General features: G+C 37.5%; 1 protein-coding gene across 1 annotated transcript in view; it reads right to left on the minus strand.

The window, feature by feature from the left end:
- Positions 1-18,695: 18,695 nt before the first annotated feature.
- CDH12 (cadherin 12) overlaps positions 18,696-25,633 on the minus strand; it is a 409,272-nt gene continuing 402,334 nt past the window's right edge. Inside the window, exons 12-13 of the mRNA XM_087721991.1 lie at positions 20,649-20,900; positions 18,696-20,038 (exon numbers count right to left, since the gene is read on the minus strand). Coding sequence (XP_087578117.1) covers positions 19,539-20,038; positions 20,649-20,900 — 752 coding nt within the window. The 3' untranslated portion in view covers positions 18,696-19,538. The remainder of the gene's footprint in view (positions 20,039-20,648; positions 20,901-25,633) is intronic.

Below are 25,633 nucleotides of genomic sequence, written 5' to 3' on the forward strand. Positions count from 1 at the left end.
ATGCAGATAGTAGCGTAGGAATGTTGACAATGATGCGGCCCAAAATTGTTGGGGGATGGTTTGATTACAATTCTGCAATATCTGTTTAGATTACATATATGTTTAGATTTGAAGTTGCAACCAGAGTCAGTGTTTTTTAAAAGCACCAGAATAGTTAACATTTATCATGTAAGTCCAAACATAACTGGAAGATCCAATCTGGGTTGGTTTAGTTTAGTTTTAATTTAGTTTACTTTGCTTTACTGTTATTGCACATCGTACAATGAAGTTAAATTCCATCTTCAGTGTACATTATAACTATAAAAATAAAAACACAAATACACCTTCTTCACATTCTGTATAATTAAAATTGAAAACGCGATATTGCATTAATATTGCACCATACCATAGAATCCAATATAGTTACTACCCTGTTTTTCAGCCTATTTTTCCTTGTTTTTATTATCCTGTACCATCTGCCAGATGATAATAATTAAAAAAAAGGATGCCCAGGATGAGATGGATCTTTAAGAATGTTTTGAACTTTCTTAAGGCAACAGGAGTTATAAAACTCTTCCAAAGAGGGGAGAGGTCAACCAATGATCCTCTAGGCAGTGACGTTAACTATCTGGAGTCCTGTCCTATCTGCCACTGTGCAATTGGCAAACCATACACAGATGTGGTAAGTTAAAATACTCTCAATGGAGGAAGAGAAGAAGAGATAGTAGGAGAGGAAGAAGAAGTGTGGAGGAGAGGTAAGGGAAGAAGAAAGAGGTAAGGAAAGGTGGGTGGAAGGGAGAGAAAAAGAAGAAGAGGGGGGAGGAAGAGAAAGAAAGAGAAGGAGAGAAGGTAGGAAGGAGAAGAAAGAGGGTAGGAGTAGGAGAGAGGTAAGGGAAGGAAGAAGGGGATGGAGAGGAGGAAGGAAGGAAGTAGAGAAGGAAGGGAGGGAGAAAAGAAAAGAAAGAGAAAACAAGGTGGTGTCATAACAGGTGCGAAGGATGGTAAACAAAGCATTTTAAACTATACCTTATAACCTTTCAAATGGAATAATAATAATATAAGAATGGCAAAGAAAAAGAATAATTACGTGTATGTATACCTATAACTGTATGTAAGAGAATAAATGACAGTAAAAATATAAAGCATAATATAGGTAAATAATATTTGGTCATAAGTAGCTAAGTATAAATAAATAAAGAATTGTACATAAAAATGGATAACGAATAAGGGGGATCATGAACGCAAGATAGAAATGTATAGTAGGGAAAACACTAACTGCAAAGAAACCAATTCGGAACTGCGGTATGATATACGATGGAACTTATTGTTCCTATGTTGTTTTTAAGTCATGTGTTTGTTTCTGTTGATGTGCTTATGTGTTTAAAATAAAAAATTATTAAAAATTAAAAAAATAAAATAAAAATAAAATACTCTCAATGGTGCAGCAGTAGAAGCTCACCAGCAGTTTTTCATTTAGTTGTTGTTTCCTGAGAAATCTCAGGTAGTATAATCTCTGCTGGACCTTTTCGCCAGTGTGACTAGAGGTTTTCTCTTCTGAGATCTCAAGGCTAGAGAGAAGTTCCCTCAAGATGGGCTCCAGCATTAATCCGAAAGTTTGGAAGACAAAACCTTGGGTCCTGGTGACTGACCCAGATTGGATCTTGCAACATTAACCCGGGACATGTATATTCCCCATCATTCATAACTGGAAGATTGTATAACGAATAACATGTCGTTTAATTATTTCATTTAATTAAAACAACCACATCCAGGGTATGTCCTAGTTTACCAAACCTGACCAAGCAAAAATAAACACGCTTAAAATAGGTGCTTTAATACCATAGAGCATTAAACTAGAGGATAATACTTGATGTTGCTCATGATTAACAATGACACACTTCGGAATATTTTGTACCCTAAGAATTAATCAGTGCAATATTCAATAATCAGAAAAAGAGAACTATGTTTCCAGAACTGTATGGGGCCATCTCAAGGTCCTCGAAGATGTGCTTCTGAATTGTAATTTTTAATATCAAAGATTAGGAAAAGTATTACATTCACTTGAAGCAATCATGTTAATTGTAATTCACTGTAATTTCAGTCAGCTCTGTCTATCTTTTTAAAATCCTGCTCCTGTCCATATTTTTGTTCTAAACGTAGATAAATTATATTATCTTGACATGTTGTCCAAACCCAATTATTTTCAGTTTCAACATTTTTAATAGTTTAGCAAAATATAAAACACAGAAATACAAAGAAAGGTAGAAATAATGGTAAAGTAAGAGAGGAAAGGGGGAAAAGAGACAAATATAGGGTAGCAATAGCAATAGCAGTTAGACTTATATACCGCTTCATAGGGCTTTCAGCACTCTCTAAGAGGTTTTACAGAGTCAGCTTATTGCCCCCACAGTCTGGGTCCTCATTTCACCCACCTCGGAAGGATGGAAGGCTGAGTCAACCCTGACCCAGTGAGATTTGAACAGCCGAACTGCAGAACTGCAGTCAGTTGAAGTAGCCTACAGTGCTGCATTTAACCACTGCGCCAACTCAGCTCTCGGTAGAGGGGGCAACAAAAAAAAAAACCATTGACTTCCAACTCCTTTCAGTGTCAGACATTAAGGCAACAACATCAAAACTCAACTGTTTACTTTTATGTATTAATATATACTAGCCATTTCTATCGTAAACCTATTTAATCAGTGTTTCTTCACCACCCTCCCACCTCAAGCACAAAGTACAAAAGTTGTGTCCAAGTAGAAACAAAATTAATTGTGTTCTTTTCTTTAATCAAAGCAGTCAATTTTGCCACCTCTGCTAAAACCCAGCTATTTCCCTTGAGATCAGACTATGGATTGTTCTTAATGCTGTGGCTATTGGAGAGCAAGTGGGGTTATTATGAATATTCTACTTGAGTCTACTTAATCAGAGCTTGCCATAAAAACTATGTTTGGTTTTGGGCTTTAAATGGGCTCAGAAAAACTAGAATAATTACAGACAAAAGCAATGAGGATAGTTAAGGGAGCTAAAATCAAAGTCCCATGAAGGAAGACTAAAGAGACTGGGAATATTTAGAATATTTAGCCCTGAGAGAAAAAAAGAGAAAATCTGATATTACTTTTTTAAATCTAAAAATAATGTTACATACTAAAGCAGATTAAGCATTGTTCCCTAGCATTCTGGAGTATAAGACATGAAATAAAGGATGTTAGTTAAGAGTGGATGAGGGAGGCAGAGTCTGGATAAATATTAGGAAAAGAAAACTTTTCCAATGCTAAAATAATGTCAACAATGACAACCAGAGAACCGGTTGTTGGAGGAAATCTCCTTTTGTTTTTTCCCACTTTACAGGGCTAATCCTGTAAGGAAGGCAGGAAGGAAACATTCTAGTGTTGTTTCTATCCTAATCTTTATTGCCCTGCTTACAGAAACTGCCTCTCCATTTAACCCTTCTTACATTGTAACAGCTAAGGCGAAGCGCCCATCAATGTGACATTGAGTTGGCCATACCCAGACAGTCACATGACCACTGAGCCACTGGGCAGAGAACTGGTTGCTAAATTATTTGAATCCCTTCACTGACATACACATAAGTAATTTCCAAAAATGTAGAAGGCAAGCTTCTGCATATTTCTGATCTCAACAAACCTTTGGTGCCCATTGAACATTATGTATCTACAGAGAAGTTATTCATTTTCCCCAATGAATTTTCTTTGGTAGCTAGAATTCTATAGTCCTTGGCTTTTGCTGTAGAAGACCATGTTGGGAAACAAATCTTTGGACTGAGTAATTCAAAGAGTACTGAATTCCAGTGACTGCTGATGAAAAGTTTATTTAACTTCAAAAATGCTTTTAGCAGCAGGTGTGAAGTGCCATGAAGGAACATTATCAGGAGCTATGAGATTTTGCAACAACACATCAATATTTTCTGGAGTCTCTACCTGAATTCCATTGCTGCATCAGGATTGATGGAGCTAAATTGGATTTCCAACATTCACCTTAGAGTTTGACAAGTTTAATAGAATAATTTTTTCTTCCTTCTGGCTGTGGATTTTATTATGACAGTCATGACTGAGCCAAACTTTGGAATTCCATGGAAAGATGCTTCTTTGTTCTGGATTTCTTATATAACATGACACTGTTAACAAAAACCAGAGAACACCTGTAAGATATGACTAATAAGCTTGAAAGAAAGACCTCCAAATTTGGGTAGCAAATCAATATCATCAACACAAATGTGGTATAAACAGGATAACAAACCACAAGACTCCTTGTCAAATAAGAACATGTGATGGAGCAATTTACCTATCCAGGAAGCACACTTTGCAGTGATAAAAGTGCCAAGGTGTTGTGGCCCAGCAGGATCCGGTTGAGCTGCTGATGGACTCGGATAGCGAGGAACCATAGGAGTCTGCCATGGAAGATGTGGGGGACCCTGGGCAGGGTTCAGACTCAGAGCAGGGACCAGAGAGGCTGGTTGGCCACCAGGAGGCCCCTGAGGCATGGAGCAGTGGGGAAGATCAAAGGCAGTTTGTCCCTGATGCTAGATTGAGAAGGGCGGAGAAACAGAAGCAGCAACTCCATAGGCAGACTCACAGAAGATGATTAAGCACAGGTGGTTGTTGATTGGCCCCTCCCAAGAGAGATTATAGGTGAGGCGTTGGGAGGGGACATTTGCAGGAAACAACCACTTGAATTAGTAGTTAAGAAAATCTATCTGTGTATTCTAGCCGTGTCTGTTCATTTGGACTATCTGCGTTGCTTCGTTTGAACTATCTTGATTGCTGCAGAGCTACTCTATTGAACGTGAGTTGCCTGGGCCCTCAGCCAAAGGATTCATTATCTCAGTAATTGAAGAGTGGCAAACAGCCAAGCCCGTGTTCTGGTTTATTCACAGGGGTCAGAACACAAGGTAAATGTAAAATTGAGGATCAGAAGAACATTGGTGAAATTTCAGTGGTTATGTCAAATCTGATCCATCTCAATGCCCCTACTTTTTCAGAAAGTTTATGGATGAGTTTGGGTCAGTCACTAACTCTTACGCTCAGCTATTTCATGGGAATTGTTGCTCTGAAAATAAAAGTTGAAAAACCTTCATAGATCAGCCTTGATTTCTTAAAACAAACATGGAATGTTACAGTAGAATTGTTAAATAATCCTGGTGGATAGAAAATGATTGGTGGCACTCGGATGAATTAATTTAATTAAAGTGAATAATCCTAGATGGATCATAATTATTAAAAGGTTTATATATTTACTTCTAAGAATGTATATTATAATTTGTAAAATATTTCCCACCAGATTCAGGATTTTTTAAAAAAATCATTACAGGAAGTCAGCTAATTCTACTTTAAATAAATGAGGAAAGTTCAAAGGAGGTGGTTTCTTAATATTAACATAGAAAAAAAATCAGGATTGTTTTTATTTTAATTTTTTCAGGGTTTTATTATCATATACACTATATAAATATCACATTTGCAATTTACTTAATACATTTATCCTTCCTTCCTTCCTTCCTTCCTTCCTTCCTTCCTTCCTTCCTTCCTTCTTTCTTTTTCTTTTTTGCAGAGAAAAAGGGACTCTTGAAATGGAAATGCCTGGAAAATTTCTGGAATAGGACTAATGAATAACTTTAGCAAGAAGACAATACATTGCCACAGAAAAATTAATAACTACACTCTGAAGGTTAGCTTGTAAATGGGATCAAGGCTTCTGTTCCATAGCTATAGATCTTAAAGCCTCTACAGCCTCACAGCCTTTCATTGTGGAAAAGACTATTTATTTTGACCACAGATGGATGGTTTTTTCTTTCTCCGTTATTACTCAGAATAATTGAATACTCTATTCTTTATTTTCCACAAATTTAAATACTTGGCCCTGGGCTGTTAGTTAAACAAACATCTGATTTGTCTGGGGTATTAGGGATCAGGACAATGTTGACTAATGATTTGCTTCAATGTAAGCCACAATCAAGCATAAATATTCTTTTAAATTGAAAAGATCATTTCTAGGGGAAAAAATGTATTGTTTAGTGCTTTAAATGTCAACGTAAATATGAATTATTTAAAGTTAATTAGACAGCAACTTTGAAAAAGAAGAACACTAAGCAACTTTGATTATAGCAATAGCAATAGCAGTTAGACTTATATACCGCTTCATAGGGCTTTCAGCCCTCTCTAAGCGGTTTACAGAGTCAGCATATCGTCCCCAACAACAATCCGGGTCCTCATTTCACCCACCTCGGAAAGATGGAAGGCTGAGTCAACCTTGAGCTGGTGAGATTTGAACTGCTGAACTGCAGATAGCAGTCAGCTGAAGTGGCCTGCAGTACTGCACCCTAACCACTGTTAAAAGTGTTTGCTCACAATGGTATATATGATGTATTATTTTAGAAAACAAGATTAACCTTGTTCTTACAATCTGGTCCATAATCTTCATAAACCAGTTCATTTGCTGCTATCTATAATGCCACAATATTATTTCATTCACCAAGAAACAAGCCTCTGTAATTGATACAAATGCATTGATTTAATCCAATTGATTTACTGAATTCATCCCACCCAATTAGAGATCTGTGCACCTGAACAGGTTACTATGGATATCTCTTTGTTGATTTGGTAAAAAGAAATCATATAGACTGTGTAATCCTTGACACTTGTCATTCCAAATATATTCGAAATATAACTCCTGAAATTCTCAGCCAGAATATAGCAATAGCAGTTAGACTTATATACCGCTTCATAGGGCTTTCAGCCCTCTCTAAGCGGTTTACAGAGTCAGCATATCTCCCCCACAATCTGGGTCCTCATTTCACCCACCTCGGAAGGATGGAAGGCTGAGTCAACCTTGAGCCGGTGAGATTAGAACCGCTGAACTGCAGATAGCAGTCAGCTGAAGTGGCCTGCAGTACTGCACCCTAACCACTGCGCCATATAACCTGAAGGACAATAGATCCTGATAGATATTTATTTTATCAATGCTGTATTTCTCTGAATTGGCAGAATAGGTAGTTCTCATTTACTGGTCATAACTGGGATCAACAACTTATTGTTAAGCAACATAGCTGTAAAGTGAAACATCGCATGACCGCACCTGACTTAAGACACCAGTTGCTGCTGCAGTTATGAAGTGAGTCACCAGTGGTTGCTCAGCACAATGTTACATAAGCATGACTGGCAATTTCCTGCAGGCTTCCCCAATGACTTTGCTTGTCAAAAGTCAGCTATATAGATGATAATGGTGATTATGAACTGTGGTGCACTGCAAAGGCTAGAATTGGAGGACTAGCATAAATCTCCCTTTTCAGCAGCATCATAACTTCAGACAGTTACTAGCAAGGAATACTTGTATACATCCAATATGCATTGTTAGCCGTATAGACTGCAAAGTACCATCTTGCTGAAGTATGGCTAGAGCTGATGAATTTCTAATTTCTAACAGATTAACAGAGTTGAAATGAACCTTGTAGGCCATCTAGTTTCCAACCCAACCTTACACCATTTCTGACAAATGGCAGTCCAACCTCTTCTTAAAAACTTCCAACGTTGGAGATTCCACAACTTCTAGTGGCAAGCTGTTCCACTGGTTAATTGTTCTCATGGTCAGAAAATTTCTTCTGAGCTCTAGCTTGCTTCTCTCCTTGATTAGTTTCGATTCTTAATTCTGACTCAACCCTGAAAATATAAGCCACTGTGTTAAGGTTCAGCTTCCTCTGTTTGTTCGTTGCCATGAGTGAAAACACTCTAAAAACAGAGGAAAGAGTTGCTTTTGAAAAAAATACAGGTCTTAATTGATAGATCTTCATTTGGGTTGGAGCTCAAAACAGAAGCAGTCACATATGAATGAAACACCACAATGAGGACCCGGATTGTTGGGGGCGATATGCTGACTCTGTAAACCGCTTAGAGAGGGCTGAAAGCCCCATGAAGCAGTATATAAGTCTAACTGCTATTGCTATTGCTATTGATTCCCCCCCCCCCTTTTTGGGGGGATACATGTTTACAATACATTTGGTTGATTGACGGATTTCTATCCAGTTGGTGCTATCTCTTAGCAAGCCCATAGATTTTTCTTGAGGAGGATTTGTCCTCAACTTGGTTCCTCACATCTTCCAAAAATGCACCCATCACTCCTGTAATTGAGTCAGTCCATTTTGCTGCTGATCATTGCAGAGCATTTCCCAGAGAGTTAGATCTTTGCATAATGTGTTCCAAATATCATAATTTGAGTCTGGTAATGTTGTTTTTCACTATTAGAGATTGCAGACCATTTTCATTTTTGGCTATGTGATAACTCCACTGTGTAAACCACAAAATTAATGAACAAGAATGGGGGGGGTGGCTACTTTTATTGAAATTTGGGGAAACAAAATTTTGGAAGCCTGATTGTGCTGTATCTCTTCCTCTTTCTTATAATTCCGCAGCTTCAAGTATTATCTCATTGTAGACTTGAAAAATGCTTCACCCCTTTGTTCCATAGCTCCATCAAGGTCATAATCCTTCTCTCTATTCTATTAGTGTATGTTATCAGCATAAGCACAGGTTATTTATTTATTTTATTTATTTTATTTATTTTATTTATTTTATTTATTTTATTTATTTTATTTATTTTATTTATTTTATTTATTTTATTTATTTTATTTATTTTATTTATTTTATTTATTTTATTTATTTTATTTATTTTATTTATTTTATTTATTTTATTTATTTTATTTATTTTATTTTATTTATTTATTTATTTATTAGACTTACATACCGCTTCATAGGGCTTTCAGCCCTCTCTAAGCGGTTTACAGATTTTTTAGCAAATTGAGTCAGCAACTTGCCCCCACAGTCTGGGTCCTCATTTCACCCACCTCGGAAGGATGGAAGGCTGAGTCAACCTTGAGCCGGTGAGATTTGAACAGCTGAACTGCAGATCACAGTCAGCTGAAGTGCCTGCAGTGCTGCACCCTAACCACTGCGCCACCTTGGCTCGCTGATTGATGGCCAGACTGTTGATTTAACTTCATCTTCTAATGCTAGATATTTTTGTAAGTAGGAATATTTTTTAAGTAATCTTGGATGTTGATATTTCTACTACACACCAAATTTTAGTTCCATCTTTCTTTGATCTTCTTTGAATTAGATATTATTTGACCACAGGAATCCTTTTTCATACTAATCCAAGGATGGAATCTCCCGATCTTTTGGAAGACTTTCCTTGCTTTTCAGTATGTTTTCATGTTCCTTCCTAATATGTGGTTTTTATTGGCTTCTTGGTAATTTCCAAAGTTTGTTCTGACATTCAGTTTGCTGTCTTCTGTCTCTTGATCTTTTCACATTCATCCTTCATGGCTTTTATCAGTCCATCCCATAGTTTTTCTGCTTCCTGATCAATGACATTCAGGAGTTCAAAATGATTTTGATATTCTTCTCGAAAAATTGTAGGTATATGCTTAATATATTGTAGAAATGTGTTGGCTTTCTTCTGCTTTATCTTAACTTAGAACTTGCACATAAGTAAATCATTGGCCATGATAGGATTTAAAAAAATAATAATATTATTTGTTCATTGAAATGTATCATTATTGACTACAAAAGCAATACAATTTCTTCATTTTTTTCTAAGTAGTCCTACCTACCAGTAGTAAACAGAGCGTTTTTTGGACTGAAAATATGAAATCCCAGTCAATCTGTATTTGCTGATGTCTAAAATGGCAATGTGTAGTTGATTCATTTAATCTTGCACTGTGTTGAGCATTCCCTTGTTCATGCTTTTTATGTTCCATTGACCCATTGGAATTCTTTCTTTGCAATTTCAAATTTTCCTTTTTTTACATGGCAGTGTCCATTATTATACATCCTGAGGGCTTCAATCTATTCATGTTATAAACACAATTAGTAATCTGAAAGATTCTCAGCTGTTCCTCAGTAGCATGTTGAAAGCCATCCAGGGTTTCAAAAATTGTTTGAACCTACTCTGTGGGTGTGGCCTCCTTTGTGGGAGTGGCTTGCCACCCATGTGACTGGATGGGAGTGGCTTGCCACCCATATGACCGGATATGAAGATGCTGACGACACTTGTCAGAACCACCTTAAATTACCTCACACACAGCACTGGCATGCATAAGAATATGACGTAAACTTGTTTTTTAAAAGGCATCTTTGGTTTGCGTTAAAACAACTTCGACACACGCAATGTTCTGATTGCACCACAAACGCAGGAGTCATCCTTACCTTTCACAGAGGCACTGAGTTTTATAAATAGGAACATGATAGTGTAGAATAATCATATCCAAGGACAAGTGGTGGGTTTCAAAAAATTTTGGAACCTCTTCTGTAGGTGTGGCCTGCTTTCCGGGTCCACTGGTGGAACCTCTTCTAACCAGTTCGGTAGATTTGACGAACTGGTTCTACGGAATAGGTGTGAACTGGTAGGAACCCACCTCTGAAGCCATCTGACCTGAAGGGTCCCTCATTTGGCACTATATCTTATTTATTATTTATTAAGAAAAGAGTTTATATAGCCACCCAACTCACTCTCAATGACTCCAGGAGGCTTACAAAGATAAATCCCAGTAGAAAAATAACATGGACAGTCATTTTATCTTTCCGAGCCATGTGAGTTTCCTGGAATATAAGGTTGATTTACCACTACAATCTCCTGAGCAGTATGGAACTATACTTTTGTTGTTGTCATTAAAACAATCTTGTGTTTCTAGCTTCTAGCAACTTCCTATGGTGCCTACTGCCCAAAATATGTGTCAGCTTGCTTTATGTGGGCAACTGGGATGACATTCACAGCTTGAAAGTCTCAGCTGGATACCAAAGTACTTCACGTGACGCACCCATCACCCCTAAAAAAGAGGCAACACAGGAAGGAAGGAAGGAAGGAAGGAAGGAAGGAAGGAAGGAAGGAAGGAAGGAAGGAAGGAAGGAAGGAAGGAAGGAAGAATAATCTCTATCACATTATTAATCACATATCAGTTTCTACAGAGGCTCTAATTATTATACTTTATCATAATACATTCTCTCTCCAAAAGATTGACTTTCCTTAGGCATCAGCTGGAAAAGGATATGATTGAAAACTATTCTTTACCCAGAAAAAAAACTCAATATTTCTCCATATTGAAACCAATTATTTCCTTCTCTTCAAAACCATAAAAATATTGGTCCCAAAGCTGTTGAAGCAGAAAAGCAAAAATAAAATTCAGACAAATAGCACATTTAAAAAAAAATGCTGGTGTACTACTCAAGTGAATTAATTTACATAAACAATGTTAATAAGACATAAAATTCATCATCTGTGGGAATCGTTCTTTTTTATTTGGCAAGCTATTGTTATTAATAATAGTTTTCAATTTGCGGTCCCCTTTTTTTTACAGTCTCCTCTTTCATTTTATGCAACTTACCAAGCAAATCAATAGCTTTCCTCCTTGCATAATCATGTTCAAAAGAACATAAAAGAATAAAGAGAATGAATATGTGTGTATTGTTATGAGAAAGCATTTGAAAATGATCCCATCCCTGAATCAATGCTGCCATCCTCAGCCAAGCCAATGTAACTTTAAGAAGCAGGTGTTTTTTTCAAAGCAGAACGAAGTTTAAGTATCATTTTCACGTAACTGTTCAAATTTAATGCCTTACCAAGAATAGCCCCTTTTAAAACCACACAGTTTTGGAAGTTATTGGCTTTCCTAACATACCTGTACTGCTGACACAATGAGATAGTTCAATTTCATTATACAGCCATCTCATTCAATTATCTCAGCTGTAGTTGGTGTGGAAGTGAGCCAACTCATAAATGACTACTGTGATTTGTTAGGAATGTTGTTTAATCTATATTGCTTTGAACTGAGACTGGCTGAGGGGCACAGTGTCATATTGGATAGCGAGAAGACTTTACACATCAGAAGTTGTAAGATTAGCTGTTGATATTTCTTTCACCTCAGCTTAATATAAACATTTGCAACAACAACAACAACAACAACAACAACAGATGCAGCATGTCAACGATTCTGCATATTCAATTTCTGTTGCTGTGGTTCATCCATTACCAGAGCCGAGGTGGCGCAGTGATTAGGGTGCAGTACTGCAGGCCACTTCAGCTGACTGTTATCTGCAGTTCAGCGGTTCTAATCTCACCGGCTCAAGGTTGACTCAGCCTTCCATCCTTCCGAGGTGGGTGAAATGAGGACCCAGACTGTGGGGGCAATAAGCTGACTCTGTAAACCGCTTAGAGAGGGCTGAAAGCCCTATGAAGCGGTATATAAATCTAACTGCAATTGCTATTGCTATTAGCATGCCTCACAAACATTATAGGATAGAATAATAGTTAGGATAAAATAAAATTTCATTAGGGAATTACAATTATCATTCAGATTTTGAACAAATTGCCAGATTCAGCAAGACCCGGCTTTAAGCATGTATATACAAAGAACATTTCATAAAACATGTTGCTTAAGCATCCATGAACTAAATAAATGAAACCAAACATACATTATTTAACCGTGATTCAAGTATCCAGCTGTGGAAGAAAATCTAGAAAACATGGATTCCTTCTTTGATTGGAGATTTAAACATTGAGGGGGTGGAGGGAAGCAAGTACTGAAATATATATATTGTAACATCACAGTGTGAACTCCGGTTCCTTATGTCCTTGTGTGCAACATTGCAACGGAACAATGAAAAGGCAGTTTGTGTTATCATCCTCTTAAAATACACACTAAACTTAGAGCCAATGTTGATTAGCTTTGTGATTTAGTGTGCTGGTCAAACCTAGATTTATGTTTCAATGTATTGTCCAAACTCAAAGAAAGAACTAATTCTATAACCCAGTGAAACATTTCTGTGAATTAAGCCAATTACTTCATTCACACCAGGAGGAGCAGTGGTGTCACAATGACTAGAATTCAGTATTGCAGGCTAACTCTGCCTAGAGCCAGGAGTTTGATTCTGACCGGCTCAATGTTGATTCAACCTTCTATCCTCCTGAGGTTGGTAAAATAAAGACCCAGATTGTTGAGGACAATATGCTAACAGCTCAGGGAGTGCTGCAAAGCACTACCGAGTGCTTTAAAGCTCTTTAAAACTTTAAAAACTTTAAAAACTCTTTACAACTTTAAAACTTAAGTGCTATTGTTACTTAAAACTATGAGAAGAACGGATCATGCAGTACAAATAATTCCAGAAAATGAGTGAAACTACAGACAGCTGATCAAGTATCTCACACAATACAGTGCATGGTCACAAAACAAAGCACATGGAAAACCTTCTAGGAAGCCCAAGGAGAACTTGTAAGAAATGTTGGAGCATGAAGTAATTCCTCTTCAGTGATGTCTTCCAAGACAATCTGTCCCATTTTCCATCTCTACAATTAATTAGCTTTTTGTGCAGCTAGGCACAATACAATAGAATGTAGAATATTAGAAGTAAGCAACCTTTTGGAAAGCTAAATGGATACAATGATTTATTTCAAGCAATGACTAGGGGAAAAACACAGGGAATTAAGACAGCAAAACTTATTCATAAGTACGCAGGAGTTTGTCCAAATGGAATTCCACTTCCTATAAAAAAAACAATGGGATATTTTTCTTTTCTTTTGGAGGTGTGCGGAAAAAATCCAGGAATATTAATTGGCAGTTCAGCCAATGTGGAGGCAGGGGGCCTGGCCAGTCTAGATAAAAGATAAAACAGCCAAAAAAAGTTTTCATACAACTTGCGTAGAAATAATAATTGCTGTTGGTCTTTTTTTTTTTTAAACGCAGGAAGAAAGTTGATTTATTTAAATAGGTATTCTAAGGAGACTGCTTGGTGACAAAGTCTCTGTGTAGGACACAAGAATATCATCATTATTTCACTGTTGTGGCCCGGCAGGAGCCGTTGGAGCTGCCACCAGACTCCGACAGCGAGGGGCCTTATGAGTCGGCCCTGGAGGATGTGGAGGACCCTGGACAGGGTTCTGACTCCGAACAGGGCGCAGAAATACTGGTTGGCCACCAGGAGGCACCTGAGCCTTGGATCAGTGGTCAGGAGACAAGAGAGAGTGATCCAGAAACCACCTGTGAGTTGTTCTGGGATGCACGCCATCGAAGGGCTACTCAGCGTCAAGAACAACCACATAATTACAGGAGGTAATTACACTCAGCTGATGCTCATTAAGCTCCTCTCCAGATTATAAAAGAGACTGCTTGTGCCACGCCGTTCTTGCAGAAGTCAACGTTAGGGACTAACGAGAAACGAACTTGGCAGGCTGGATTGCTGCCAGAGTTTGTTTGCATTGCTGCCAAGGTTTGTAGGACTTGCTGCCAAAGTGCTCTTTGTTGATTTGGCTTTCAGCCAACGAGAGTCTGGACTTATTAAAAAAAACATTCTCATTTACGTTTGTCTCAGCTTTCGTTCCTGGACGGAGGAGGGGGGGTCAGAACAGTTCACTAAATTTGTATTGTTTATTTTTTGTGCCTAAGTGATGCTGCCTGTATATAAGTATGGTTGCCAATTTTCTAATGCAAGTAGTTGTAATTTTTTTGTTCAGAACTAGATATATGGATATTTTTTTCTGGTTGATAGAGGAAATTGTTCTTTCGAGTCTCCCTTTCTCCAATGGTCAGAGATTTGGGTGTGGTTTTGTTTAAAACAGAGGCATTCAAACTTAGCAATATTAAGACTTGTGGACTTCAACTCCCAGAATTCCCCAACCAGCTATGAGCATCTGAGTGATTCTGGGAATTGAACTCCACAGGTCTTAAAGTTTACAAGGTTGCCCCCCGCCCTGTTTTAAAATGTGGTGGGGGAAAAAAAGAGGGATTTCCCTTGTGAGATCTTTGAAGGAGCCAACTCTTCAAATTCAAAACAGTTTTTACATTTTTAAAAAATAAGACTAGAAATGGTGGAGGCTTTCTAACAAATTATTACAAATTTCAAGATATTGCATGTGTCAGGTCTGCAATGTATGCCTTTCTAAATGCTCATTTTCTGCGCTCATTTATCTATATTTAAAAGGGAAAAAAACGAAAGGCTTTGCTTATCTAAGCAGTCACCATGATCATAAATTATATGTTGAAAGAAGTAGCACCTATTCAGTGAGAATCCAATAAGCCAATAAAGATACCATGGTTTGAAATATTATTAAGAATTATAGAATTAATTTCCTGCCCTCTCCAGTGCCTCTTTATGACCCAAACAAGAAAGAAAAGATAAATGATTAAAATGATGTTCCTTCCATAGTAAGCTTATAAAAGGTATGGGCATTTCCAAACTGTCATTATTTCTTTGATATTGCCATATAGTTTTGTCATATGGCTACAGTGCTCTATTGGGAAGAGAACAGGTTTCAAGAAAGGCACTCCCGTGCTCTGGGTAGGAGCCGAGGTGGCGCAGTGGTTAGGGTGCAGTACTGCAGGCCACTTCAGCTGACTGCTATCTGCAGTTCGGCGGTTCAAATCTCACCAGCTCAGGGTTGACTCAGCCTTCCATCCTTCCGAGGTGGGTGAAATGAGGACCCACACTGTGGGGGCGATATGTTGACTCTGTAAACTGCTTAGAGAGGGCTGAAAGCCATATGAAGCGGTATATAAATCTAATTGCTATTGCTATTGCTGTTTTTAGCACCACCAAAGGATGTTCTGATGTTCTACATAAAACAATCTTGGCTTGGGCTTGATATATACAACCCTTCTATATAACCCTTTATGCCGAATGCTGTACATATTTATAACCTCCGTACTGTGATGGATACTGTACATAATTTCATAATACAGAAAATATTTAACCAAACATTGATGACAATATATGTGCAAATACCCTGATATAAAATCTTAGGTTTACCCACCTGTGATTTATTTAAGCGTAGTTTTTGGAAGTGATGAACGTGATGATATAAGAAAGCTTGATTGAAAAAAATACAGTCCGTAAACCATATGCAACCATTTGAAAGTTAGACTTTATCTGGAGTTCAAACCTCTCTAATAATATTTATTATAGGTTTGTCTTTTCTTTTTCTCCTTCATTATTACATTTTTTTATTGTGGCCTTTCTTCAAATAGCTCGAGGCAGTATCACTTATTCTTGTCTCACCCAGAAAAATTGAGCCAAAATCAATCAGGAAAACTTCAAAAGATGGCCATGTTCCAAGAACTCTGTTGTAAAGCACTACACAACAACTAGCACAAAGCAGCGTGTGTCTAATGAGGTCAAAGCATCCCAATCCCAATCACACTGTCCCCAGAGAGCTCTCAAACATTACAAGTCTTTTCAGGTCTCTGCAGTAGAAGAGTGGAAATTACACTTGTATAATTGGGTTTAATTTGAAGCAATTAAAATTGTTTCAGCTACAGGTTACAGCAATCTATTCACCTGTACTTTTCACCTCTCATTATAACAGTGAAAAAAAAATTCCCCATGTTTCTGCATCTTTCTATTTTACTATTCAGAAGGGATTTACATAATATATGACTATACCTCAGTTATTAAATTAAGCTGAAACAACGAGGCTTATTATATGCGCAAAGATAGAAAATATTCACAATGGAGGAATGGCTCATGAAGGTGGCAGAACTTGACAAAATGGCAGAGTTGACCTGTCTGATCAAGGATACAACAGCAAATACTTTTATAGAACCCTTTCTGAAAGGGGAACGAATGAATTGGCGTTTCATGGATTTACTGATTAAAATAGGCTGAATATGGGAAGAGGAGAACCAAGTTGTAACGTTAAAGTGGGTGGAGAGGGAATGAATTTGTAATTGCTGTAAAGAAGTTCGGAAGTTGCTTTTTTTTTTGTATATCCTTCTTCTGCCTTCAATGTCCTTCTCCTTTTTCTTTTATTTTCTCTTTCTAATTCTATATAATTTCATCTTTTATCTTTTACTTAAGTGAAAAGTTTTAATAATACTTTAATTATTTTAGTTATTTAATTATTTAGTTATTTAATAATAACACAGACACACAAATACAGACAGAGATAAAGACAGAAAGACAGATGGACACACTCACACATTGTCCTGTCCACCTTTAAAAAGCGCCCTCTACAGGAGGCGGCAGGAGAACGACGTGCCTCACCTACGTCAGGAATTTTTCGGCTTTTAACCCTTGCTTAACTCTGCTCAAGTGATCATAAAGAGTCAGACTAGATGAGGCACATCGTTCACCTGCCGCCTCCTGTAGAGGGCGCTTTTTAGAGGCTTTTTTAAACAGTTAAGCACTAAGCAGAGTCATCCACTGTGACTCTGGCAGCAACTAGCTCAACCTGACCTCAGCTCTTGCCTTTTTCCTTTTACATATTTTTTTTCTTTTCATGATGACAGTGGTGAGGCTCTGCACGTCCCTGGTAGAACAGAAGAGAAGCAGAAGGCACATATACCTCAGTTAGGTGTTTGGAAGAGGCAAATAATAAATGTTTAACTATAAATGAAGAAAATTTTATCAACCCCTCATGTAATCACAATCTTCCTTTATGCCCGCAACTCCTATATTTGCCACACTTTAATACATGGAATTTAGTTATCGGGGACTTTCCGACCCAGAGTTTATAGTCTTTTGCTTATTATAATTGTGGATAGTTTAAAAAGGAGAACACTGATTGCCAATTTTAATGCAGTGGTTCATTCCAAATTCCTCTGTAGGAAATAACTACATAATGAACCCCCCCCCCCCAACCACCAGCAATTTTGTTACCACATTCTTGATTTGGAACCAGGGAATTTACTTCTAGTACATATGTCTATTATCCATTCTCTGGGAGTGTTAAGGATGGCAGGATTTATTAATTTTTTTGCTGAAGTATTCATCTGTGTAGCCTTTTTTGATTCATCTTGTCAGGTATCTGAATCAGTTCATGATTTTTTTTAAGGCTGCAGAAAAAATAAACCTATACATTTTTCTATGAATGTGCAGTTATCCCAAATTGACATATTTTTTTTTGCAACTTTTCCCTGTATACTTAATATTTGGTATAAAATTTTGAATCATGTTGTTCACCTATTTTACAACAAAGGCTTGAATGATCTAAGTTGAACCCAGCAAATAATACACAATCTGTCCATTTTTTTGTACTAGTGTGTCAAACAAGGATAACCTCAAGAATATGATTAAAACCAATGAGATCATCTAATGATGTCAAGTTCTGTTAAGCCAAGAGTTTAAAAAAAAAAAAAGTAACACTCATATTATGATTCATGCTATTCTTATGCAGATATTTCTAGGATTTAATTCATATTTCTGAAAAGGGAAGCCGTGACTGAAACCTGTTTAGGGATATTGTGTTCCTAGCTATATTATTTCATTGTTTCTTACGACCAGAATTATTAATGAGCATCAGAATAATAAACAGGGAGAAATGAATACGGTGTGGTTTTTTTTCCTGTTGTAGAAAACAAATGTGAAATACATTATTTTATATGTACAATTTCGCCAACTTACTCGATTTGATAAAAACAAAAAAACAAAACGAAGAATTAAAAATATAGCCAGCATATAACTTGAGATGGTTAAATCAGTGTTTCTCAACCTTGGCAACTTGAAGATGTCTGGACTTCAAGTCCCAGAATTCCTCAGCCAGCGAATGCTGGCTGAGGAATTCTGGGAGTTGAAGTCCAGACATCTTCAAGTTGCCAAGGTTGAGAAACACTGGGTTAAATAATCCCCTCTATCAAATGCCACAGAACAGCTTTCCTCTAAATAACAGGAACCTTATACAATAAGCACACCAACTAATTAGGCAACAGATATGTCTATGCATACTTCTGTATCTCATTTTTTTTTAATTCTTGGGGGGGAAAAAAGAATAACATTTGATAAACATTTTAAATATCCATTATTTCAGTTTTAAGACTGGATCTTACAACTTGAGTTGGAATACTTGCTTTTCCAAAAAAAAAAAAAAATTCTCTCTGAAATGTAAGCGTAAGAAAGACGTCGTCCTATCAGACAGTTTGTTTTCTTGTTGTTTTTTTTTTTTTAAAAAAAACATGAAATAAAACCACCCCTCCCAAAAACAAACCTGACATTTTCCTCAACAAGTTTCGGCCACTGACTGAGATTCTACTCTCTGTCCTACGCTGTATGTTTTAAAAGAATCAGAAGTCAGCAGATGTCTTTTCGTGTCTCCAGATAAAAGTTAAATGTCCTTTCTTTTATCCTGTTTTTTTTCCCCCTTAATTCTGTTGCTGCGGTTATTTCCACTTTACTGGTGAGAGTTTCAATAGGCACTTCAGTGGAATTAAGAAAAAATCTACCATCAGAATGCCGGAAAGCTATACTTTCTGTTTGTTGTTATCGATAAATTGTAGCTAATAGGCCCAAGACAGTCTCTGTGTGACTTCAAAGTAATAAAGTTAAAAATAAAATAAAATAAAATAAAACCCACCCACCACCATCAAAGCGACAGCAACAAAAACGATAGTCAAACAACATTCTTCCCCTGAAAAATAGTAAACCAATATCCATGGTATCATAAATAAAGGAACTCGCTGGGAACAGCTGTTGTCTTTATAATCAATGGAACTTGTTCTATAAAGCTTGTTTTTTTTTGTGTGTGTAAAACTAGTGGGTTTCCTTTCCCTTCATGTCCTCCTCCACCTCCGGCTAAGTGACTTTATCTGGATTATAGCTTTCTTCTTCTCCAAACATTTCTGCTAACACTTTAAAGCGTGGTCCCCAGTCACTCAAATAGTCATAATCCTGATCTGTTTCTGTTGCAACAGAATCTATAGAGCTGAGAGATTCAGCTACAGATCCGTTCCCTTCATAAGCATAAGTTGCTAGTGAATCATAAGGGGGAGCTGATGGATCGCCATCATTCTCTCTCAGCCTTTGATTTATGAAATCTCTAATATTTGTGTTGTCCTCGGTGGGTGGTTTTGATCGAGGCAAGCGGAGAGCATCGGGCTTGATATCCCTGCGCATTTTGTTATCCTCGATTCCTTTGGGATTCCTTAAAGCCCCAATGTCGAAGGCTTGAGTGTCTTCTTCACCCCCTCCTTCATCATCATAATGAATGACGTTGTCTCGGACATCCTCCTTGGAGGTCATTAAGGTGTCTTTTTTCTTCTGCCGTCTCAAGGCCACATAAAGAACCACAATAACTAAGACAAGAGGGGAAAAAAAAGAGAAGTCAATTAGGGAAAGGAGTGTCAACTTCATATCATCTTATAGAGCCGAAGTGGTGCAGTGGTTAGGGTGCAGTACTGCAGCCACTTCAGCTGACTGTAGTTCTGCAGCTCAGCGGTTCAAATCTCACCAGCTCAGGGTTGACTCAGCCTTCCATCCTTCCTAGGTGGGTAAAATGAGGACCCGGATTGTTGTGGGCAATATGCTGACTCTGTAAACCACTTAGAAAGGGCTGAAAGCCCTATGAAGCGGTATATAAGTCTAACTGCTATTGCTATTGCTATTATCATATGTGTAGGATTCATCTTTACAATGTTTCAATAAGATTTGAAAATGCTTATTCAATTTCCTACTGAAATGTTCCCAAATTCCAAAGTAGGGCTACATTCAAACCATTGGTCAGGGCTTTGGTTGATGAAATTTCTCAACACAACTAGAAATTGAGTGGAAAGCAGTAGTTTGTATCCAGCTAACCTTTTCATTTGGCCCATCTGGAAGTTATTCCATTCGGGGTGGCGGGGGTGTGTGTGTCTCCAAATATCTACGGTAACACAATTTACTTTATGCAAATAGGTAAGTACTAACCTAGGAGTATAATAATGCACAACAGGATTGCAATCAACGCTCCCGTGCTGAGTCCAACAGGCAAGAATATTGCTTCAGCATTACATGAGAGGACGGAGCCATCAGAGTCACATCTGCAAACTCGGATTGTCATTGTGTTTGTGCTGCTTTGTTTTGGATAGCTACTATCTTCAATGACAATTGGAAGGAGATAGAACTCTTGCTGTCGACGGCTGTAACCACTTCTGCCAGCTACAATTCCTGCTGTGTTGTCTGAAAAAAAGAGGATTGAGTTACTGTTCTCATTATCATAATGGCTCAGAAATGGCACTGAGCACAATTTCTTGTGAAAATGCAGGAAATAATAATAATAAAAAAAAGTTCTAGAGAATGGCCTAAAACATTATGGCTCACGTGTAATTGTGAGCAATGCTGTAGCCTTGTTTTTTCTCTATTTTACTAACCTCCAGCATCATACAATGAATAAGGTGATTTATCCTGGGCCAAATTATTCTTGTACTAAAAAAAATAAAGAATGGGTGGTGGTGGTAATTGAATGATTCCCTCTTCCCAAAATACTTTAACAGGGATGTTTTTATTTTTATTATTATTATTATTAAGCAACAACAGAATTGTATCACAGCGGCCAGTTGTTTCGCCGGATTTGGCATTGATTACTAGTCGGGCCCCACCCAGGAGCCTAGGACGTCGTAACATATTTTCGTAATATGCGTGCAGATCCAAGCAGTGCGGCTTTTTGCATTTGAGTGATGGTGATTTTGTCAATTTTTAACTGTTCAAATGTAATTCCAGTGCTTTTGGAATAGCACCCAGTGTGCCAATTACCACTGGAATTACCACTGCTGGTTTGTGCCATAGTCGTTGAATTTTGATTTTTAAGTCCTGGTATTCTGCGATTTTTTCATGTTCCTTCTCGGCGACCCTGCTATCACCTGATATTGCGATGTCTATGATTGTGACCTTATTTTTCTCAACCAGTGTGATGTCTGGTGTATTATGTGCCAGTATTTTGTTCGTTTGTATACGGAAATCCCACAAGATCTTGACCATTTGATTTTCGGTGACTTTTTCAGGCTGATGTTCCCAACAGTTTGTTGCTGTTTGAATATTATAATTTTTGCACAAATTCCAATGGATCATTTGTGCTACTGAATTGTGCCGCAATTTATAATCAGTCTGCACAATTTTTTTACAGCAGCTGAGTATGTGATCAACAGTTTCATCAGCTTCTTTGCAAAGTCTGCATTTGGCATCATCAGAGGATTTTTCGATTTTGGCCTTAATGGCATTTGTGCGGATAGCTTGTTCTTGCGCAGCCAGGATTAGTGACTCTGTTTCTTTCTTTAATGTACCTGTTGTTAACCATAACCAAGTTTGTTCACTGTCCACTTTATCTTTTATTTTCCCCAGAAATTGGCCATGCAGTGCTTTGTTCTGCCAACTCTCCATTCTTGATTTTATCACATCTTTTCTGTATTCTTGTTTCGTCTGTTGGGCCTTCAGTAGATTTTTGTTCTTTACTTCAATTAATAGATGTTCTTGACTTTCTTTTAAATAATCAGCCAGTGCATGTTTTTCTTCTTCAACTGTTTGCTTCACTTGTAACAATCCTCTGCCACCTGATTTTCGGGGCAGGTACAGTCTATCAGTATCACCACGTGGATGTAAACTGTAGTGCATTGTCATTAGTTTCCTGGTTTTTCGGTCCAAAAGGTCCAAATCAGCTTGTGTCCAGTTAACTATACCAGCTGTGTATCTTATAACTGGTATTGCCCAGGTATTTATGGCCTTGATTGTATTTCCACCATTCAATTTGGATTTCAAAATTTTCCTAACTCTGTTGGTGTACTCTCGCCTGACAATAGTTTTTACTTCTCCATGCTTGATGTTATCCAACTGCAGAATGCCTACGTATTTGTAGGCTTCATTTTTGTTGCATTTAATTAGTTGGCCATTTGGCATTTCAATTCCCTCACATGCAGTGATTTTGCCTCTTTTTATGGATACAGTGGCACATTTTTCCATGCCAAACTGCATTGAAATATTGGTGCTGAATATTCGGACTGTGTTTGTCAATGATTGGATTTCTATTTCTGACTTCTTCTTCTTCTTCTTCTTCTTCTTCTTCTTCTTCTTCTTCTTCTTCTTCTTCTTCTTCTTCTTCTTCTTCTTCTTCTTCTTGTTATTGTTATTGTTATTTTATTGCAAAGTGCTGAAAGGTACATGCCATTTTTCTAATATTCATCTTCTCATTATTTTGTTGCCTTCCTCAGCATCCCCATTTGAAAGGCTCATCATGAAGCCGAGGTGGCACAGTGGTTAAATGCAGCACTGCAGGCTACTTCAGCTGACTGCCGTTCAGCAGTTCGGCGGTTCAAATCTCACCGGCTCAGGGTTGACTCAGCCTTCCATCCTTCCGAGGTGGGTGAAATGAGGACCCGGATTGTTGTTGGGGGCAATATGCTGACTCAGTAAACCGCTTAGAGAGGGCTGAAAGCCCTATGAAGTGGTACATAAGTCTAACTGCTATGCTATAAAGATTTTCCACATGACATTTCCCTAGGAATATAAGTGACGTGCGGGAAACCATGGATGGTACAGAATAATCTAAAGCAGGCCCCCCCACCTCTGGTCCATGAACCAGCACTGGTTCATGGTATGCCAGCAACTTGGCTACGGGATGCAGGTAGCAAGCAAAATCATGTCCCTCTGGTCCATGGAAAAACCTTTCTTCGTGGAATCACTCTTTGGTGGCCGCATTGCTCTAAAGTCTTCCTTTGCCTTCTCTCTCTTTCTCTTTAAAGAAATACATTTCTTTCCCAGTAAAATGAAGGAGAATGGTTAACAAAAAAATGACAAAGATATTTTTAGCCTGGAACTAGATGTCATGTTAACAAGTTGCAAGTTTATTTCTCTATGAGCAGCAACTAAACAAGGTGGAAATTTGCCCTGGGAGGCCTTCATGTCATACATTTTACATTATTAAACATTAAAGGGGAGGGAAAGAAGAGGAGGAGATTCAGAGCTGATGTCAATCTCACCTGTGCTTTAACAGGAGTCCTCCATTGTATCATTACCCAAAGTGTCACATTGAAATAAGACAGAAAATAATGCAACTCTCCCCTTCTTCCCCAGGCAAATAACAATTATTGTAACTCTTACTATACAATCCATCTCAGTTTGACAGCAACCTTGTCATTGAATAGTAAAAATAAAAAATAGCCAAACTACTACAAGAAGGAAGAATGCCATCTTTTTCCCTGTTTCTTGTTTCCTCACCCCTATCAAATCTCCTTTTCAAATGATTTCCATTTAGTGCTTTTTAGGGAATTAAAAAATAATGGCTTATTCTTTATTTGGTTAATTTCCACTGGAGGCACATTTTTCAAACGGTATAAGATTTTCCCCATCAATGTAAAGATATTTAAGAACTCTCTCACAAGAGACTTGACATGACATACTGCAGGCCTTTAGTGCATTGTGATGTTCATATAGCATTTTTCAGTACATAAATATTGTAATTTTTCAATGAGTAATGTATACACTTTAAGCAAATGAATTGTTTCAAATGAGAAATATAGAAATGAAAAGATTCTTCATTAACTGAGGAAGTGTAAAGCCAGTAGTACATACGAAATTATAAAGTAATTTATCAATACACATTGGATATCACAAATCTAGTAAGAATTAAGAAAGTATTTGAGAATTCAAGGTCAGGTTTGTGAGTAATTCATCTATCTCTTCAGATGTGTCTTCATAGTCCTTGCTGGCATTTCTTCTCTAGAGAAACACAGAATACTTGGGGTTGCATTGCAATGGGCTTAGAGATAACAGTGGTATAATTAAAACTATTTAAAAATAACTTTCTTAATAACACAAATAATAAAAGAATCACAGAGCAGCAAAATGAAATTTTCGTAGCATCCACCACAAAAAAGTGGTGGTTGGGGATTGAGAGATAAAAATGAAAAAGCAGGTTGAAAACATATTAATTTCTATTAAATTCCCTTCCTAATTTTCCATAGCTTTTTCCAGCAAATTCTTCATCCTAAATCAAATTCACTTCTATACTCAGAACCCAGGGAAGCTAGAATTGATGCAGGCTTCTGGCAAAGCCCATTTTGCTTTTTCACAGAATTAGTAGTGAAAGGGTTAGAGAAACAGTAATTGTACCTCTCTTTAATGACTGTGCCAAGATTGTTTCCTCTGTATAGTATATTCTCTTTAGGACGCAGCTTGCAATTTCAGGATCCGATCTATCCTCTAATACAATGTTTCTCAACCTAAGCACTTTTAAGATTTGTGGGTGTCAACTCCCAGAGCTCTGTAGCCAACAGGTTGAGAAACAGTTCTCTAATCCAATAGATAATAAACATTGTCTGTGTTTCCTTTTTCTGATTCTGGATACAAGAGCCAATTCTTTTGCCTGTTCATCGTGATGATGCACACACAGGTGATGTAATGCTATTTGCATCAGTTCGATGAAAGCAGGAAGCTTCTGTAGACACCCATGCTCTGCGGGCAATTTCTGCCATTGTCTTGATCCATATATGTACTATTGCCTTTTTGAAGATCTGAGAAGGCAAGGGATAAAACTCAGGTGAATTCTCTTACCGATTTTCTTCTCACTGTGTCCTATATCCATTTTTGTTGTCATGTCAATTGAAACCAAAGGTTCAAGAAACAGGAGAATTCAGAAAACTCACCGTTCTAAAATAAGCATTGGCATTATGTTTAAACTTATTAGTTTTATTGCCTAGAATGATTAGAAGGGGAAAAAATGATCTGTCTGATTCTTTTATAGTACTCTGGATGGGGCCTTTGAGGTAAACCAGATAGGTCAGCCCTTTGAGGTAAACTTTTGAGGTAAACTTTTGAGGTAAACCTTTGAGGTAAACCTTTGAGGTAAACCTTTGAGGTAAACCAGACTAGAAACCAAAGTTATGAATGATAAAACTAATTTTATTATAAGGTTACCATAGCAT

Source organism: Thamnophis sirtalis, unplaced genomic scaffold (genome assembly GCF_051295495.1).
Source record: "Thamnophis sirtalis isolate CommonGarterSnake01/CBP01778 unplaced genomic scaffold, rThaSir2_p1.2 scaffold_8, whole genome shotgun sequence".
Lineage (NCBI taxonomy): Eukaryota > Metazoa > Chordata > Lepidosauria > Squamata > Natricidae > Thamnophis > Thamnophis sirtalis.